Source organism: Vipera ursinii (assembly GCF_947247035.1).
Source record: "Vipera ursinii genome assembly, chromosome: 6".
Taxonomy (NCBI): Eukaryota; Metazoa; Chordata; class Lepidosauria; order Squamata; family Viperidae; genus Vipera; species Vipera ursinii.
This window is the reverse complement of record NC_139515.1, coordinates 48,652,279-48,673,690: the sequence shown is the minus strand read 5'-3', so window position 1 is coordinate 48,673,690 and position 21,412 is coordinate 48,652,279. Positions and strand designations below refer to the sequence as shown.

The following is a 21,412-nucleotide window of genomic DNA, read 5'->3' as shown; positions in this document are numbered from 1 at the left end:
AAGACAAATGTAGCTATGTTTTTATTTCAGATCTTTTCCCTACATAAAGAGGTTGTGAGGCATACACACATACACACACACACACACACACACACACAACGGCAAAGCAGAGATTCCTTATATGTGACCTAGGTGTTTAAAGTCCAACCTATCATATTTTACTGCATTAAATGAGTGTCTTTCTTTTTCTTTCTTTTGTTTCTTTTTCATTCTTTCATTCATTTTTCTTTGCAACTGAATGACAGGGAAGATCAAAAGAAATAAAAATGAAAAAGAAGTGAAAGAAAATGTTTAAAATTGTTTCATTCCCAAAAAAAAGGTAAGCAGAATCAAATGAAAAGTATTACTTGTTAAAGAACAGAACCCAGTGTTAATACTGAGGACTTTTGAGAAGCTAATTCTTGGACAACAAAACTGAAAACTTATAAGACTTAAACCTGGGCTATATATAATATAATTTATGTATATTAGCTTGGGTCTTATTTATCCATTAATGATTAATTAAACAATGTTAATTAAATGGAGGAATTAACAAATATTGTTATATTGTCTACATTCATTAAATGTTTCAGAAAAATGAGTATTGATTCTGTTTAGGTAAGTGCCAGCACAGAAAATAAACTTATTAATTAAAATCCACACAGGAAATCCACTAGGAAATATAATCCTCCTCTGAAAATTGGCCTTTGGAATCATCTTAATCAGGAAAGGAAAGTATTACCTTCCAATCTACATTTTTCCAATATCTGGTTTACAAAACCACTCATTGCTTTTTCCTTGCCTTGTGAAGGGAAGCCCAGGTTCAAGTCCAACTTCAACCATGGAACATATAACTTTGAACCAGTCATTTTTTGTAATCAAATCTAGCCCACAGGTTATTGAAACGCAGACATCAGTTCTGAAGGATACCAAAAAGATTGTGCATTGTGGCATGACAATGCAAGCTCTGCCCTTTTGTATCATGAGTTGCACACAAAAGGGAGGACTTTGTATTACAATTGCCACATTTTATCAGCTCACCCTTACAGATGACTATCATTTGGGGGGGGGGGGAAGTTGGAGGAAGGAGAACTGTGATACCCAGGGAGGGAGGGAGGGAGGAATAACTAAACTAACACTAAACTAGGAATACTTTGGAAGCAATTCATTTCCAGCTATTCTGTTGAAAGACAAGAGGCCATTTCTTTCACTCTTACTGTAGTTAAGAGACATTACGGTAGATGTGCTCCTCTGTGTTAGAGTAGAGAAAGGCAAAATGACAATAATGATGACTAATAAGCCTGCGAAACAAAATAAAGTATATTCAGCTTACCTACATAGGTCATTCATGCAGCTGGAAATGTAGGGATAAGGATCTATGCTTTGATGACAACTTAGAAAAGGAAAGTGCAGGAGTATTTGGCACTTGAAGTAGATACTCTGTATGTAGAATGAAAATCGTATTGAAATATATACATACCTACATATATATAAAATTAAACATGCAAAAAATTTGAGTGGCATGTTGGCCTAATGGTGAAAACTCTCTCTTCCCACTCAGAAAGTTGAGAGTTCAAGCCTAGGTTGTGGCTGATGTTTCTCTCCTAAGGTGCAAAGAAAAAAATATCTGCTGCGAACTGCATGGCGTGAGAAAGGACATCTGGTCAGCAAATGCTTAGCTCCATCCAGTCGCCCCAGTTCTACCCGAAATTAAGGGATTACAAGGTCGTAAAAAGGGAGTTTAAACATGCAAAATATTCCCTCCCATCCAAGGATATTATATTTATAAACCTAACCTAATAACTCTTTTGAATGGCCAGTAGACTTTTTATTATATCAGTTGTGTTTTATTGTAGAGATGTGACCTGAACTATCCTGTGTACATTGCTGAAACATAATGTTCTGTGAGATACTTCCGACTCTAGTGTGTCATTCCTCATCACAAGTCAAAGACAGTCCCTCCAACCTTCCAAGTATGTTTTTCAAAGGGAAAGAAGAGGAAAGCTGCTCCCCAAAACTTTCTTTTACTTTTGACTCTTCAGATCAAGGTCCATAAAAATAAATATTTTATACTAAATTGCAACCTAAACTGCTTACCTCATAAGATTCTGTATCAATGTTGCAAGGACTAGGAAAACTAGATTCAATAGCTCCACAGGTTGCATCATCTGGGATTTGTATAGCCCAGCTGTTAGCAAATTTAGCTATATCTTCTTTATAGTCACCTATTTAAAAACATAAATTTTATATATAGCCCAGCATACACAATAGGATATTCAAAGTGCAGTTATTGAAATGATGGATCCCTAGATTGTAAATCATGCATATTATGTATATTTCCTTTAAAATAGATAACATGTCTGCCATTACATCAATTCGAACCTTGACATGGAGTTATTATAATCAAAGCTGATACTAATATATCTTATTAATATTGGACAAGACCACCTAAAAAAACATCCAGTTTGAATTTTGCCATACACACAAATTCACTTCATTAGTCTTTGCAGTTTATGCCATTTCAAAACCTGTCCTTATTTGCAATAGGCAAATAATAATAATAATAATAATAATAATAATAATAATAATAATAATAATAATAATAATAATAATAAATAATAATAATAATAGAGTTGGAAGGGATCTTGGAGGTCTTCTAGTCCAACCACCTGTTCAGGCAGGAAACCTTATACCAGGGGGTTGGCAACCTTGGCTCTTTTATGACTTGTGGACTTCAACTCCCAAAATTCCTGAGTCAGCATGACTGGTTCAGGAATTCTGGGTATTGAAGACTGTTGTTCTTAGATGTGAAGTCGTGTCTGACCCATCATGACCCTATGGACAATGTTCCTCCAGGCCTTCCTATCCTCTACCATCTTCTGGAGTCCATTTAACCTCACGCCTACTACTTCAGTGACTCCATCCAGCCACCTCATTCTCTGTTGTCCCCTTCTTCTATTGCCCTCAATCTTTCCCAGCATTAGGCTCTTCTCCAGTGACTCCTTCCTTCTCAAAGTATTTTGAGTTTCAACTTTAGGATCTGGCCTTCTAAAGAGCAGTCAGGGTTGATCTCCTCTAGGACTGACCGGTTTGATCACCTTGCAGTCCAAGGGATTCCCAGGAGTCTTCTCCAACACCAGAGTTCAAAGGCCTCAATTCTTTGGCGCTCAGCTTTTCTTATGGTCCAACTTTCACTGCCATACATTGCAACTGGAAAGATCATACCCTTGACTATACACACTTTTGTTGACAGGGTGATGTCTCTGCTTTTTAGTGTGCTGTCTAGATTTGCCATGGCTTTCCTTCACAGGAGCAAGCGTCTTTTAATTTCTTGGCTGCAGTCTCCATCTGCGGTGATCTTGGAGCCCAGGAAAATAAAATCTGTCACTACCTCCATTTCTTCCCCATCTATTTGCCAGGAATTGAGAGGGCCGGATGCCATGATCTTGGTTTTCTTAATGTTAAGTTTCAAGTTTTGCACTCTCCTTCTTCACTCGTAACAAGAGGCTCTTTAGTTCTTCTTCACTTTCTGCCATTAGAGTGGTATCATTTGCATATCTTAGGTTGTTGATATTTCTCCCGGGAATCTTAATTCCAACTTTTGATTCATCTAGCCCTGCCTTTCTCATGATGTGCTCTGCATATAGGTTAAATAGGCAGGGTGACAGTATACAGCCTTGCTGGACTCCTTTCCCAATTTTGAACCAATCAGTGGTTCCGTGTCCAGTTCTCACTGTTGCTTCTTGGCCCACATATAGGTTTCTCAAGAGACAAATGAGATGGTCTGGTACTCCCATCTCTTTAAGAACTTGCCACAGTTTGCTGTGATCCACACAATCAAAAGCTTTAGCATAGTCAATGAAGCAGAAGTAGATGTTTTTCTGGAACTCTCTAGCTTTCTCCATGATCCAGCGTATGTTGGCAATTTGATCTCTAGTTCCTCTGCCTCTTCGAAATCCTGCCTGTACTTCTGGTAGTTCTCGATCCACATACTGCTGGAGTCTAGCTTGTAGGATTTTAAGCATAACTTTACTAGCATGAGAAATGAGTGCAATGGTGGAATAGTTTGAACATTCTTTGGCACTGCCTTTCTTTGGAATTGGAATGTAAACTGATCTTTTCCAATCCTGTGGCCACTGTTGAGTTTTCCAAATTTGCTGGCAAATTGAGTGTAGCACTTTTACTGCATCGTCTTTTAAGATTTTGAATAGCTCAGCTGGAATACTGTCACCTTCACTAGCTTTGTTGTTGCACAGCTTTTCTAAGGCCCACTTCACTTCACATTTCAAGATGTCTGGCTCGAGGTCAGTGACCACCTCATTGTGATTATCAGGGACGTTAAGCTCATTCTTGTATAGTTCTTCTGTGTAATTTTGCCACCTCTTCTTAATCTCTTCTGCCTCTGTAAGGTCCCTGCCATTTTGGTCCTTTATCATGCCCATTTTTGCATTAAACATTCCCTTCATCTCTCCAATTTTCTTGAAAAGATCTCTGGTCCTCCCTATTCTATTGTTTTCTTCTACTTCTTTGCACTGTTCATTTAAGAAAGCATTCTTATCTCTTCTAGCTATTCTCTGGAATTCTGCATTCAATTGGCGTATCTTTCTTTTTCTCCCTTGCCTTTCTCTTCCCTCCTTTCCTCAAATATTTGCAAAGCTTCCTCAGACAGACATTTTGCTTTCTTGCATTTCTTTTTCTTTGGGATGGTTTTAGTTGCTACCTCTTGTACAATGTTGCGAACCTCTGTCCATAGTTCTTCAGGCACTCTGTCTTTCAGATCTAATTCCTTAAATCTATTTGTCACCTCTACTGTATATTCAACAGGGATATGATTTAATTCATACCTAAGTGGCCTAGTGCTTTTCCCTACTTTCTTCAGTTTAAGCCTAAACTTTGCAATGAGAAGCTCATGGTCTGAGCCACAGTCAGCTCCTGGTCTTGTTTTTACTGACTGTATAGAGCTTCTCCATCTTTGGCTGCAGAGCATATAGTCAATCTGATTTCTGTGTTGACCGTCTGGTGATGTCCACGTGTAGAGCCGTCTCTTGGGTTGTTGGAAAAGAGTGTTTGCTATCACCATCATATTCTCTTGACAAAATTCTATCAGCCTGTGCCCTGCTTCATTTTGTACTCCAAGGCCAAACTTGCCTGTTATTCCAGTTATCTTTTGGCTTCCTACTTTAGCATTCCAATCCCCCATGATGATAAGGACATCATTTTTTGGTGTTAGTTCTATAAGGTGCTGTAAGGTTTCATAGAACCGGTCAATTTCATCCTCTTCAGCACTGGTGGTTGGGGCATAGACTTGGACTACTGTGATATTGAATGGTTTGCCTTGGATTCGAACTGAGATCATTCTGTCATTTTGGGAATTGTATTCCAGTATTGCTTTTCCTACTCTTTTATTGACTATGAAGGCTACTCCATTTCTTCTGAGGGATTCTTGCCCACAGTTGTATACCTGATGGTCATCTAAATTAAATTCACCCATTCCTGTTCATTTTAGTTCGCTGATACCTAAGATGTCGATGTTCAGTCTTTTCATCTCTTGTTTGACTACATCCAGCTTTCTTTGATTCATGGATCTTACATTCCAGGTTCCTATGGAGAAAAACTCTTTACAGCATTGGACTTTCCTTTCACCACCAGACACATCCACAGCTGAGCATCCTTTTAGCTTTGGCCCAGTCGCTTCTTTCTTTCTGGCGCTACTAGTACTAGCCCTCTGCTCTTCCCCAGTAGCATATTGGAAGCTTTCCGACCTGAGGTGCTCATCTTCTACCATCATATCATTTTGCCTTTTAGTACTGTCCATAGGGTTTTCATGGCAAAGATACTGGAGTGGGTTGCCATTTCCTTCTCCAGTGGATCACATTTTGTCAGAACTCTCTGCTATGACCTTTCCATCTTGGGTGGCCCTGCATGGCATAGCTCATAGCTTCATTGAATTACACAAGCCCCTTCACCATGACAAGGCAGTAATCTATGAAGGGGCCTACAAGTAAAGACTACAAGTCACAAAAGAGCCAAGGTTGCCTACCTCTGTCCTATACTATTTCAGACAAATGGTTGTCCAGTCTCTTCTTAAAAACTTCCAGTGTTGGAGCATCACAACTTCTGAAGACAGGTTGTTCCACTGATTAATTGTTCTGTCAGGAAATTTCTCCTTAGTTCTAGGTTGTTTCTCTCTTTGATTAGTTTCCATTCATTGCTTCTTGTCCTGCCTTCAGATGCTTTGGAGAATAGCTTGACTCCTTCTTCTTTGTGCCACCCCCTAACATTTTGGAACATTGCTATCATGTCACCTCTAGTCCTTCTCTTCATTAAACTAGACATACCCAATTCCAGCAACTGTTCTTTAGATGTTTTAGCCTCCAGTCCCCTAATCATCTTTGTTGCTCTTCTCTGTACCCTTTCTAGAGTCTCAAAAATTTTTTTACATTGTGTGATGGATGCAGTATTCCATGTGTGGCCTTACCAAGGCATTATAAAGTGGTATTAACACCACTGATTAAGTCATAAGAATCATAATGACATTACGAACCTTGAATACATTATATCACTGTTAAATAATTATATAGTTTTTACCTCAGAACTTGCAAAATATATGCAATTACCATCCATAGCAGATTCAATAGCCTAGTAATATTCTCTGATGACAATTACAAATAATTAGAATACAAGGAAATGGTTGGGTTTATCATCATATATTTTAGCATGCTTACTACTTTGTAATACGAGATCATCTGATGTGTTGTTATTATAATTTCCACAGAGACCACATGTTTTTCCCTTGTGTTCTTCTGTCAATTTAATGTAAACCCCAGAGTTTCCATCCCAAGCTAGGGAAAAGCCAAATGTAGTTTTCACCAATATATAATTTGCTAATTTCTCAATGAAAATATTTCCAACTGTTTGGGGCAAAGACAATCTGCAAAACAAAATAAATTCTAATTTAAAGATGTCAGCTAGCTATCATCTTGCTATATTTTACCCATAAAAATATTATGTTTCTTTTTAAAAAAATCAATCATAGTAATATAATATTGAAATTAACTTTTTGTACATAAAATGCAATTTATAACAAATGCATTTAATTTTTTTTATTTGAATCCATTTTTACTTTATATAATACAAATATTAACATTTGTTATAATATTGTTTCAATGATATTCAGCTAGCATCTGTGAGATTCCCTTCCTTAGCTGGTTGGCTATAATCTCACAGAATCTTGCTAGTAACACTGAAAGGGAAAAACAGAAATTCCATTCTATGTTTTCTGACTTCATATCAACCAGAACTGAATATTTTCATCATCAAACTTTCACAATAAGACAAATAACTTAATAATTTTCCTCTGAATACTTTAGTTGTTTTAAGAAACATAAGAAAACATTTCAATTGTATTTACCTGATTCTACCCTTTCTAACATCATGTCCCATTATGTGTATTTCATCCTGATTCGAAAAGAACAAGCTTATTGACCGTAAACAAGAATACACTGAACCAGCACAGTGAGGACTATTATTAATCTTAAAGAGAAGAAATAGATACATAAAACATAAGAATATATTTTTAAGTATGTAAAACTTACTTTATTCAATTTATTTTTCAAAAGAAGCAAACTAGAAATATTTGGAGCAGTTTTTCAATAGCATATTTAGTGTACATGTCTCTAAAGAAAAAAATGTATGCATATTAACATGTATAATATATGGTGGATACATTTTGCACTATCAGATCATATGCACTGTTCAGAATTGAGGTGCCATAAAAATAGATTTAGAAGTGTAACACCTACATTGAAATTACTGATTACCAAGGGGGTTACAGATCCAACTCAAGGTACCGATTTTACCCTTTAAAACTGCTTGGGTTGACACTTATGTGTTCAAAAGTTCATCTCTGCTGATCAGAATATTCATCTTGAATTGTCTAATAAAAATACCCACTCCATACCAGGTTAACCATTTGTGTATGTATATTTTTGTGAAGATATGAAAGTACTAAAATATTGTGACAGATGTTAGATGATAGGTGATAGGTGATTGATAATAAGACAGAATAGATAGATAGATAGATAGATAGATAGAGAGAGAGAGAGAGAGAGAGAGAGAGAGAGACAGACAGACAGACAGACAGACAGACAGACAGACAGACAGACAGATCTATTACTAATCAGAACATGGTTAAATTTGCTGCCAACCTAAAACAGTTATTCAATAATACTTTTACATGCAGTCTTAATACAACCTTAAAACTTTTTGCTGTAGGAAACATGGCTTTAAGATGGGCTTTACTATTGTCCTTGCTAATCAATCTGATAAACCATGCCCTTACTCCAGCAATTCAGGGAATATCAAAATAGTATTATTAACATTAATCTGAGGATTTAAAATATGTGTGCTTTCTAATTTCAGAACTTCAAAGTTCTTTGATCATCATTTGATACAATCTGATTCTGATCTCATTTTTATTAATCTTCACATATGATATTCTATGGCAATATAGCATATATTAATATTTCAAAAAACTAATAATGCTGAATTCACATGATGAAAAGAAAAAAAACACTGAGTGAAATAGTTCAGCCTAGAGTAGTACAGTCAACTAATTGGCATCCAGGAGTAGTAAGGAAAACTACAGACAGCCATTTTATCATCTGCAATCTATTAGGGAATATCTGAATGGATTTTTGTGCTCCTCAGTAAGGAAATCTTCTGGTACTGTTTTCTTGTAAAAATGTTTGTGTGATTGAAAACCTTATAGATAATACACCTATCTTTCCAATCTACTAGATAGATGTAAGCTACTAAATCCCCACCGTCTACCTAATGTGTTCAAAATTAGATCTACAAGTAACAAAATTCTATCAAATCCATATGAAGGTTACAAAATGAAATGTGTATAAGAATTCAGACCAATGTCTAGGGATTATGGGTAATGAAAATATTTCTATAATATTTCTATATTATAGAATATTTCTATAATATTAGAAACAATATTGACTAACATAATTAAAGTATACTATCACTTCCCCATTTTCCTATCCTTTGGTTGCCCGGAATCCTTTTTGATCTCAGAACCAAATAATTGTTAATTAGTCAATGAATGGAATCATGAACACAAACTGAACCACAGAATAGTAAGTGAACAAAGAACAGAAATAATTCTTTCTCTTTCCATACCATAATCTAAACCAGCTTAGTTACATAGTACAGAAGAATCTCTTACATAATTGACAGAAAAGAGCCTGCTCTTCTCAGGTCCTTTTGACCCAGTTTCAAATCTTACCCACACAGTGTACTGAGGTTCTGGATCACTGCAATCTTTCACAAAAATATATGAACAGTTTCCTGGGAAGTAGTAGTAGATGCCATCAAATGTTTCAAAGTGGTATTGCCCCCATGATTTGCAAATCCCACCTCTGTCTTTGCCAATATTTGGAACTAAAGAAAACAAACATACTTGTTTGCAAGCCATGCCAGCAGAAACAATCATTTCAGATGAGTGTTGCCCATTCCAAAGATATTCAAACCCCAGAGTTTCCATCCCAAACACATGAAACATCACAATATAATCAGATATTTAAAAAGAACTTATGGATGGAAATTTAAACAAATAAAAATAAAGTAAGGAAACTCAATAAATTATGCTCTGAAGACAAATTAAGGTATAACTAGATAATGTTATAACCAGATTAACTTCCTGAATATTTCCTGCAGTAGCTGTCTTTCTCAAAAGAGCTGGTATCTTTTCATCTTGCTTCTTCAGGAATATTGCAAGGACATGAAAACACTGGTGCGTGAAAAAATAGTGAAGATTATCTATGCAAATTGGGCTTTTTCAGAATTAAATTGGAACTTATTCTAAGCAGAGGCTTTTGCAAGAATGTTGCAAAAATGTTAAAATTATGAAAGCGTGTCACCACAAACAGTATAGTACCTTGGTAACACAAACCCTTCTGTCTTGTATGTGAGTGTGGCATCACAATATAAGTAATAAGGGACCAGGCTTGCATGACAGAAAGCAATTTCCATTCCTCTATGGATGCATCTGCTAGTAAAATGAATGATGAATGTAGCAAATGCAATGCTATTGTTTTACATATAACTAATCTCGGAGTCTAAAGATGAAGGAGTGGGAATCATGGACAACTATTTTGAATATGATTTATCAGGTGTACCACTAGAATACTGTAGAAAATTTTCCAAGATGAGGATAACTTTTGATTTCTGAATTATGTGCTGGGTGGCATCTCCAAAAGTGACCGGGGACCATAACTGAAACTTAAAGATGCCATATCATTTTCTTTAATACTTGCCTGTGACAATTTCCCACTTTTACTAAATACAAATTAGTAATTATTGTAATGATAAATCTTTGGGGACTGAGTTCAAGGCTTTTGTGTTGCACACAACCTCAGAGATTCATACTCTGCATCTGTTCAGTTACAAAGGGTTGCAGTCAGGTGGTGTGTGAGATAACGTTGGGGAAGAGCCATTAATTCACGAAAGAGTCTGTAAATGAAAACTCAGTCCTGAGAAAGTAGTAAGTATACTTTAAGAGACTTAAAGTAACAGCACCATGATTCTGTGTGGCATTAGAGAGGACAGAAGGAAGCTGGCAGACTTTCAGGATTCTGTAATAATTATACGTTACACAATAAAATAGAGTTCCTTTGGTTCCTTCAGATTGATTTCCTGAGTTAGGCTACCTTGAAGAACTGATGTCCCAAACACTTAAACCCTCTTTAAAGGCTTTTTAAAAAAACTCCTAGCAGTCTAACCAGTTAAAAGAATGTCTAGGATAATCCAGAATCACAATTACAAGTTACATTTAGGCTTAGCAGTACTTACATCTTTGCAAAATGTTAGCTTGAATTCTTAAAATATGAGATTGAATCCTTTTGCAATATATACCTATGATAAAAGTGCTTCATACCTTCTCATGGAACTTACTGATTTGGCAGCGCTGTCCCTGTGCCTGAAACGTCTCGCAGTCACAAACTCCTGTCTTTGTGCAAACTGCTCCATTAAGACAATCTTGAGAACAAGAAGCTTCATTAAAAAAGACAGGTGTCAATAAGGGCTCAGATTAGAGGAATTTCTTAAGTAGCCACTGGCACATCCCAGACCAGTTTCATTTCTACACATCCAAGGAATGATCGGTTGAGTAAGATTGCCCAAAATAAATATACATCATCCTACAACTAGCTTTCTGTTATTCTCCTCCATATAAGCTGCTTAAGTTTGTTCTTTCTTCTTAAAAATTTTTATTTCTGCAAAAATCCACAATTCATAAATTAATTCTTTATCACAATTAAGGTAAAACACATATTTAGTTCTTTTTTTAACATCTGGGAAAGTTCTCTCAGAAATGAATTCTTGAAAAGCATTTTTCATCCAAAGATAAAAATGTCATCCTATATGGATCATGCAGCTGTGAATAAATTTGTAGATGAAATGCTTAAGCCAGCAATTTGGAATAACCAGCAATAAAGAAAATTAGCTTTATCACAGCAGACAGAGATACTGGAAACAGAATGTAACTGGTTGATGAGTTTTATGAGTTTTAAAATTCAGTTTTAACCCCCAAACTGCCCCCGCCCCCCTTCTGCCTTGGAACACAAGTCAGTGACTGTTTTTTTAAAAAATTTCTTAACCCATAAGCAAATAAATACTCACTGGGAAATAGACCTGGGCCCCTAGTATAGAGTCATGTTCTTTCTTGTCATGTTAAAGAAAAAATCTGTTCCAGTTTATTTATTGTATGTATGTGGAATGGAAGGAAGCTACCTTATTCTTTTCCTCTGATCTGAAATTGGATTTAACCTGCCATGTCAATAAACCACTATTTTTGCAGCCTTCCTCTGACTATTAAAACAGTGAACTTGTCAAATATTCACATTAACAGCTGTGAAAAAAACATGGCAATTGAACAAATATATTTAATTATAGTTAGCTGGGTTAAAAGGTTACTGACCTCTTGATGAATTTTGAGCCTGAGAAAATACATCATGAACATCTGATGAAACAGTGCTTGTCTATGAGAGGAAGGGAGAAAAACAAGCAAACCACACGTGAATATCCAAATCAAAAATAAATCAGCAAATCTTATAATTATATAAATTACAATTTAATTGTAAAAATTAATTAGTTTACGTTTATGTAAAGATTGTTCTCAAGGGAAGCTCAAAGCTCTTGATTAATTAACAGTGGATTAAAATATAATTTCATTCAATATTAGGAAAATAAAAGCGACTTATCAGTGCTGAACACTGCCAAAGTGAAGGCATTTAGAGGACACATGATTCTTATATTAACAATGAATTGTTGCTCCATAGTTGGAGTACAGATAAAAATGTAGTGTTACGTGTACAGTGGAACTTCTGAAATTTGCTGCATCAGTGAAATTTCAGTGATGTATCTTGTATTTTTAACTACATTGACTAAATCTTTCTAAGCCACAACTTCTGCTTATTGAATAAACCACAGTTTGCACAAAATGCTATGCCCAAAACAAGTAAACCATAATATAATTTATTGCACTATAAATCCAGTCAGCATCTCCACTTAGTTGAGTAAACATTCTCTTGCAACATAACCTGCCTTGACAGCAAAATAGCGCCCTCATTGCAGGCAACAGGTCCTGGGAAAGAGCAAGTTGTGAATGTTTCATAACCTTTCCTGCATGTTCTAAGATTGTTTCCCACCCTTTTCTTGAATGAAAGAAACAATCCCATTAACTCAAGTATCAACCACCAGGGTTGAAGAAACATTACCTATTCTAACTGAATATGGAATAAAGACACTATATTGCGTGGGTTGGTCCCGCTATGAAGGCTAACCCAAATGTTTTTTCCTCTCATCCAAAAGATAAAGTAGATGAAGATTAAACTACATACACATTTAAGCTAACATGAATTTGATTTCAGAAGGTTGCTCAGTCTTCATCTACAGTGGATATAGAAAGTCCACACACCCCTGTTAAAATGTCAGGTTTTTGAGATGTAAAATAATCAGACTAAGATAAATAATTTCAGATTTTTTTCCACCTTAAATATAATATATAACTGTACAAGTCAATTGGAAAACAAATTGAAACTGTCTAGTAAGGAAAAAACAAAAAACAAAAATAATGTGGTTGCATAACTGTTCATACCCTCTTACAGGAAGGAAGTTCTTGTAAGAAGGACTATGAAGTTCATGTGATCTGGTAGGATTTTTCTGACATTTGCTCTGAAAAGCCGATTGCTTCTTAAAGCAAAAGCCAACTCTGCAAAGAGCTTACAAAGCATCAAAGAGATCTCATTGTTGGAAGGTATCAGTCTGGAGAAGGAAACACAAAATTTCCAAGGCTTTGGCTATACCATGAAACACAGTGAAGACAGTTATCAACAAGTGGAGAAAATATGGCATAACAGTGACATTGTAAAGAAGTAGATGTCCCTCCAAAATTGATGAAAAAACAAGATGAAAACTGGTGTAAGAGGCTACCAAGAGGCCTACACAATATTGAAGGAGCTGCAGGAATTTCTAGCAAATACTGGTTGTGTGATAAATGTGATAACAATCTCCCGTATTCTTCATATGCGGGGTAGGTTGGCAAGACGGAAGCATTTTCTTTAGAGAAAAGCATCCAAGCCTGACTACTTTTTGCAAAACCCTACATCAAGTCTGACAAAAGCATGTGGGAGAATGTGTCCTGGTCTGATGAGACTAAGGTTGAACTTTTGGGCCATAATTACAAAAAGTATGTTTGGTGCAAAAACAACACTGCACATCATCAAAAGTACACCATACCCCCAGTGAATCATGGTGATGGCAGCATTGGGGCTGTTTTTCTTAGCAGGAACTGGGGGTTTAGTCAAGGTGGAGGGAATTATGAATTATGAATCAACAGTCAATTTTGGCACAAAACCTTTAGGCCTCTGCTCAAATGTTGAAGATAAATGTAATCTTTCTACATGACAAGTCCCAAAGCATACTTCTAAATCAACAAAAGGATGGATTCACCAGAAGAAGATCAAAGTTTTGGAATGATCCAAAATTGGTTCCAGCTGAATCCAATTTAAAATCTATTGGGTAATCTAAAGAGGGCTGTGCACAAGAAATGCCCTCCCCCTCTGACAGATTTGGAGCACTTTTGCAAGGAACAGTGAGCAAAAATTCCCAAGGCGAGATGTGCCATGTTAACAGATTTCTACCTCAAACAACTGAATGCTGTCATAAAATCAAAAGGTCCTGTCCTGCAACAAAGTATTAGTTTAAGGGTGTGCATCTTTATGCAACCACATTATTATGAGTTTTTTATTGTTATTCCCCCCCCCACACACACACACACACTTGTATAGCTTATATGTTAAAGGTGGACAGAATTCTGAAGTGATTAATCTTGGTCTGATTTTTTTACATCTCAAAAACCTGGCATTTTAACAGGAGTGTATAGACTTTTTGTATCCACTGTACCTCAGATTAAATGAGACCCAAAGAGTTTTCACAAGTATAACATCTGTTTGTGGGAATCTATTATGGAACAGATAGAACTATCACATCTGAAAAAGAGCTCATCTATGGTTTCCCAATTGTGCATTTTGCAAAGCACCAACAAAATTTCAGGTCCTTTTTGTCTACACCCTTTTTCTACTTTATGTGCACGTCACTTAATGCATTAGGGTGATTAATAAGCTATTTACAAAGAATGAATGGATAGTTTAAGGTAGGTTTGCATTTTGAGAATTACAGGAAAATAGGTACATTATGGAAAAACTACTGCACTCATTCCTGCCGTGATATTCGTGATATTCGCATTTCCATTCTGTTTTACAAAGACTTCATTGTAGGGATAGCAAGCACCCCTTGTTGGCAAATGGGTGTGTTTGTGTGTGTGTGTGTGTGTGTGTGTGTGCCTTTTCTCTTCTTCCTTTTGAGGTATAGCCTACCTTAGCTGCTAAGAGATCTCCTTTTTGAGGAACTACAGTAAATTCATTCCTGGAAGAAGACAAAGAGAATCCTGTATAAGAAAAGGTTGTGAATAAACAGACTCCCGTGAGAGAGGTGCTTCATTCTGATTTATCTCACTTCATCAAAGGCACCTTTCTTGAGCTAAGCTTTTTTTAAAAAAACAGGTAATGTGCATGTTTGTTTCCCTTTTCATCCCTTCTTTTAGAAGTACAACAGATACCAATCTTTTGTTCATGGACATTAATTATAGTTGGAAATATTACCATAGAAAAATCAGTAAGAGTTGGATACATTTAATGATTGAAAAGAAATGAAAAAATAATAAAAGGAATGGTTTCATTAGAATTAGAAAAGGGCAATGGGTCAAAATGACAGAATCAGTGATGTAAGTTAAAGTTCATTAACTCACTCAAACTCAAGAGTTATGTATTACTACATTTTAAGCTCTGCAGGGATGTCTAGTCTGCTTATATTCTGCCCTTAATATATAAATTTCCAGGAAGAGCACTTCATGTGAGCTTGCTTCAAAAAGAATTGAAGCTATAAACCAGAGGTCTTCAAACTTGGCCTTTTTATGACTTGTGGACTTCAATTCCCAGGATTTCTCAGCCAGGCACACTGGCTGAGGAATTCTGGGAGTTGAAGTCCACAAGTCATAAAAATGCCAGGTTTGAAGACCCCTGCTATAAACTGTCTATGAAACTACCACATGTACAGTTGCCAAATTCTGTGTTGCCCAATGAAAATAAGACATAACTGGTTAGTGAAATAATCACTTCTGATTTATTGATCACTTTAGATTCAACACATACTAGCTATTTTGTTTTTAGATAATATATATTTTACTTCATAGCCTGTAAGATTTGATTTGTACTTGCATAACTAATTAATACATTATTATAGCAGTTTATGTCATATTTTTATGTGTTATTTTAACTTTGCATTTTATCTCATCTACTTGATTGTTCTTTGGTGTTGTCTCTTTTTGTGAGGGGAATTTTTGCTGTTCATTGACAGAATAAATTATTATAATTGTCAGGGCTATAAGTACATAACACATTCGGAACTCATATCACTAGTTTGCATATACTAACCACTGCAATTCAATTTAAACTAATTTTATCTCATCAATTATTTGCTGGGAATTCCTTTCCAAAAAAAATCCTTAAAGTTAGTCCTCAACTTACAACCAAAATTGAACCCAAATTTATGTTGCTAAGCAAGGCAGGTAAGTGAGCTGTGTTCCATTTTACAACATTTTTGCCACAGTTATTAAGTGAATCTCTGCCGTTATTATGTATGCAGTTATTAAACTAATCTGCCTTCCCCCATTGACTTTGCTTGTCAGAAAACAGCTGGGAAGGTTACAAATGGTGACCACATGACCCTGGGACACTGCAACTGTCATAAATATATGCAAGTGCCAAGTGCCCAAATTTTGATCATGTGACCATGGCGATGCTGCAACAGTCATAAGTGTTAAAAATGGTCATAAATTATTTTTTACAGTGCTGTTGTAACTTTGAACAGTCATTAAATGAATGGTTATAAGTGAAGGACTACCTGTATTATAACTATCAGTAAGACCATGAGCTTCTCGTTGCAAAATTTAGGCTTAAACTGAAGAAAGTAGGGAAAATCACTAGGCCACTCTGGTATGAACTAAATCATATCCCTGCTGAATATACAGTAGAAGTGACAAATAGATTTAAGGAATTAGATATGATGGACAGAGTGCCTGAAGAACTATGAACGGAGGTTCGCAACATTGTACAAGAGGTAGCAACTAAAACCATCTCAAAGAAAAAGAAATGCAAGAAAGCAAAATGGCTATCTGATGAAGCTTTGCAAATAGCTGAGGAAAGGAGGGAAGCGAAAGGCAAGGGAGAAAAAGAAAGATACACCCAATTGAATGCAGAATGCCAGAGAATAGCTAGAATGAACAGTGCAAAGAAAAAGAAGAAAACAATAGAATAGGGAGGACCAGAGATCTCTTCAAGAAAATTGGAGAGATGAAGGGAACGTTTCATGCAAAAATGGGCATGATAAAGGACCAAAATGGCAGGAACCTAACAGAGGCAGAAGAGATTAAGAAGAGGTGGCAAAATTACAGAGAAGAACTATACAAGAACGAGTTTAACATCCCTGATAACCACGATGAAGTGGTCACTGACCTCGAGCCAGACATCTTGGAATGTGAAGTGAAGTGGGCCTTAGAAAAGCTGAACAACAACAAAGCTAGTGGAGGTGACAGTATTCCAGCTGAGCAATTCAAAATCTTAAAAAACGATGCAGTAAAAGTGCTACACTCAATTTGCCAGCAAATTTGGAAAACTCAACAGTGGCCACAGGATTTGAAAAAAAAAACAGTTTACATTCCAATTCCAAAGAAAGGCAGTGCCAAAGAATGTTCAAACTATCACACCATTGCACTCATTTCACATGCTAATAAAGTTATGCTTAAAATCCTACAAGCTAGACTCCAGCAGTATGTGGATCGAGAACTACCAGAAGTACAGGCAGGATTTTGAAGAGGCAGAGGAACTAGAGATCAAATTGCCAACATATGCTGGATCATGGAGAAAGCTAGGGAGTTCCAGAAAAACATCTACTTCTGTTTCATTAACTATGCTAAAGCCTTTGATTGTGTGGATCACAACAAACTGTGGCAAGTTCTTAAAGAGATGAGATACCAGACCATCTTATTTGTCTCTTGAGAAACCTATATGCGGGTCAAGAAGCAACAGTGAGAATTGGACACGGAACAACTGATAGGTTCAAAATTGGGAAAGGAGTCTGGCAAGGCTGTATATTGTCACCCTGCCTATTTAACTTATATGCAGAGCACATCATGATAAAGGCAGGGCTAGATGAATCAAAAGTTGGAATTAAGATTGCTGGGAGAAATATCAACAACCTAAGATATGCAGATGATACCACTCTGATGGCAGTAAGTGAAGAGGAACTAAAGAGCCTCTTAATGCAGTTGAAGAAGGAGAGTGCAAAAGTTGGGTTGAAACTCAACAATAAGAAAACCAAGATCATGGCAGCCAGCCCTCTCAATTCCTGACAAATAGATGGGGAAGAAATGGAGGTAGTGACAGATTTTATTTTCCTGGGCTCCAAGATCACTGCAGATGGGAACTGCAGCTAAGAAATTAAAAGACGCTTGCTCCTGTGGAGGAATGCTATGGCAAATCTAGACAGCACACTAAAAAGCAGAGACATCACCCTGTCAACAAAAGAGCATATAGTCAAGGCTATGGTCTTCCCAGTTGCAATGTATGGCTGTGAAAGTTGGACCATAAGAAAGGCTGAGCACCAAAGAATTGAGGCCTTTGAACTCTGGTGCTGGAGAAGACTCCTGCGAGTCCCTTGGACCGCAAGGCGATCAAACCAGTCAGTCCTAGAGGAGAACAACCCTGACTGCTCTTTAGAAGGCCAGATCCTGAAGTTATTAATGTTAAAACCATTGTCACCCCTAACCTTAAGGAAGCAAAAGTTTCAGGGTAATAATGGGGCTAATTATAAGATTAATAATGGGACCAGCAAAACAAAAAAATAATCTGAAAGATCCAATAACTGATTCAAATCTAAAATCAAGTTGCTCTTATTAGCTATGAACAAAGTGGGAATCAGTAATCTAAGCATAATCTTCCTGATTTTGTTTTTCTACGATTGGTATTGCAATGAAAGAGCTGAGAAAAATGTAAATTTCTTTTATGGATTACTCTAGAAGCAGAATAGGTAATCAGCTTAAATATTCAAGTTCACATTTTCCAATATATAAAGTATTAGTAAATGCTTTTTTGAATCTTGTTATGAAAATAAACTTCTTATTTTCACTATTTTTCACTATATTCACTGCTTTTACCTTACTTCTTAGTCTTACTGAACATATTATCTGGCTGGTCATTATAATATTTTATGCTAAAGTCCGTCCTTCCTTCCTTCCTTCCTTCCTTCCTTCCTTCCTTCCTTCCTTCCTTCCTTCCTTTCCTTCCTACCTACCTACCTACCCACCTACCTTTCTTCGGTCCTTACCATCAACACATTTATCATAATATTGCATTTCCTCTGTGAGCTGACAATTTTGGGAGTTGCAACCTCAACACATTTGCATGATACCAGACTAGACATACATGACCTAAGGTAGTGTTTGTTAAAATGTGGTCCTAAAGCCCCTAGAACATCTCACGGATTTACAAAATCAACATTATTTGCCAGTCTATGTTAAAAAATAATACAATGTTAAAATCCCATCAGTCATGAAAAGCAGTAACAGCAACAAATGCATCAATTTTCATTTTTATATGGCAAATATAAATAAATACAACCCATAAAAACAAAAGCTCTTTGGGAGTCCTCCATTATTTTTTAAAAGTGGGAAGCAGCCCCGAGTGAAAAAAAGTTTAAGAAACATATACAGGCTTAACAGAAAATGCCTAGATTTTCTCAAAACATGCTACTACAATTAAGACTTTTCTTAACTGGGATTTCTCAGATTCCAAACAGTATCTCAAACTCATGCTCTTTCAAATGTAAAAAGTGTGTGCCCTATAAGGATTTCTGAAATTATAAATTTGTTGTGTACATCATACAGATATCTTTGGGCAATCCTTCTCTGACAGTTCATGCTTTGAAAAACACCACTGTTATTGTAAAAGTTGTTTAAAATATATTTTTTTTAAAAAAATAATCTTGAACTTCTAAATATTAGTACAATGTTGTGTTCCCCAACATGAATGTTTTATTATTATCAACAAACAGGAACTCAAACTCACCTTGTAGTTCTTTTCAGGAGATGTAATTCACAGATAGAGTCTATTGCATAAAAATAATGAAAATCAATCATTCTTTCTCTCACACACTCTTTTAGAATTTATATCAATAGTCTGAGCTCTAAGGGCAGTCTTTTACTGGAGTTCAGTTACTAAAATTAAAAAATTTGGCGGGGGGTTTTCCCCAAAAAGGGGAGATTTTTAATTCCTTAAATTATCAACTATCCAACAAGAATGACAGAATCATCCATATAATGCTATTACTAATTAAACATTTGTGCTGACATGTCAACACATTAGTTAACTGACTTCTAGCTAATATGAGAAAAAATGTTATGGAGAAGAGTAATATATATGGAATAAAACCTATTGGTAAAACCCTTTGGACACAATAGGACTTAACTCTTGGTCTTTTTAATCCAAAGAATATCTTTGAACCCTCTTTTTAATAATATTATAATTGCAATTAGTTTCAAAGAATGGATAAAACACTTTAATTTTTCTAAATGTTACTTTTTCCAAAAGGAAAAAATAAAGAACATATTTATAAATATTTTTAAGCAATGTTAAATTTAAAAGTAAAACAAAGACTTACCTTTGAAGGTTAAAAACAGAATGTGAACCCCCAAAATGTGCCACAGTATCATGAAATTGATTTTTCTCACTAAGTTCATCTCAGTGTAGCTGCTTACGGTAAAAAAAATTGTCCAAACTGGTGCCCTTAATTAGGAAAGCATTTTAAAAGTCACTTATCATTTGCAGGCTCTTTCCAGTTTGATAAAGTGAAATGTTAAGTGATAATAGGGAATGAAACTAGCTTGCTGCATACAGCTTTTGAGCTTTGAAAATGCTGCAGATGCTTTTGGCCAGGCTTTTCTCATTAGCAATGCATGGCAACCTGTATCAGTATTAGTTACATGAGCCCCCACGCTCCTACTCCTCTGTGGAACTGAATCAATCCTTTATAATGCTTGGGGAGAGCAGACATGCCAAGCCACAATACTTAAAGAGATCATTTTGCATGTCAGCTTTGAAGCTTCTAGCAATCAGGATCCACTGTCTTCCTTTATATGTACATTTAGAAAAGTATTTGAAAAAAATAATAATGTAATGTTTTCAGAGTGCAAATAACCAGCAAGCAAGTTATAATCCCTGCCCTAAAAGAGGAACGTTTTTCCCCTGACAATCTAGTATTCTAGTAGAATAATATTACGGCATTTTGGCCATTTCCAATTCATTCTGTCTCCACCAAAGAGGTAATTTGAGATTGATTTTTACGTTTACTTTACTATTAGCTATTTTATAGAGCTTTTTGACTGCTATGGATCACATTTTGGTGCTTTCTCAGGCACTGTTCCCTTATGGAAATATCTCCCTTGGAATCAAGAGTCACACTGAAGTGCACTTCCATTTTGTCTTATATTTTTGTTATTTTTTCATTATTAATTTTCAAGTTTGGAGGAAGGACTCACTGGAGAAGAGCCTAATGCTGGGAAAGATTGAGGGCAATAGAAGAAGGGGACGACAGAGAATGAGGTGGATGGATGGAGTCGCTGAAGCAGTAGGTGTGAGCTTAAATGGACTCCAGAAGATGGTAGAGGACAGGAAGGCCTGGAGGAACATTGTCCATAGGGTCGCGATGGGTCGGACACGACTTCGCAACTAACAACAACAACAATTTTCAA

General features: G+C 36.1%; 1 protein-coding gene across 1 annotated transcript in view; it reads right to left on the bottom strand.

Annotated features, from left to right (window-relative positions):
* Positions 1 to 18,993, bottom strand: part of OTOGL (otogelin like) — a gene marked incomplete at both ends in the record, with an annotated part of 101,193 nt that extends 82,200 nt beyond the window's left edge. The window contains 9 exons of the mRNA XM_083365354.1: positions 1,313 to 1,419; positions 2,077 to 2,204; positions 6,705 to 6,910; positions 7,391 to 7,512; positions 9,275 to 9,429; positions 10,942 to 11,040; positions 11,966 to 12,026; positions 14,925 to 14,973; positions 18,974 to 18,993. Of these exons, the coding sequence (XP_083221480.1) occupies positions 1,313 to 1,419; positions 2,077 to 2,204; positions 6,705 to 6,910; positions 7,391 to 7,512; positions 9,275 to 9,429; positions 10,942 to 11,040; positions 11,966 to 12,026; positions 14,925 to 14,973; positions 18,974 to 18,993 (947 nt within the window). The remainder of the gene's footprint in view (positions 1 to 1,312; positions 1,420 to 2,076; positions 2,205 to 6,704; positions 6,911 to 7,390; positions 7,513 to 9,274; positions 9,430 to 10,941; positions 11,041 to 11,965; positions 12,027 to 14,924; positions 14,974 to 18,973) is intronic.
* Positions 18,994 to 21,412: the final 2,419 nt, after the last annotated feature.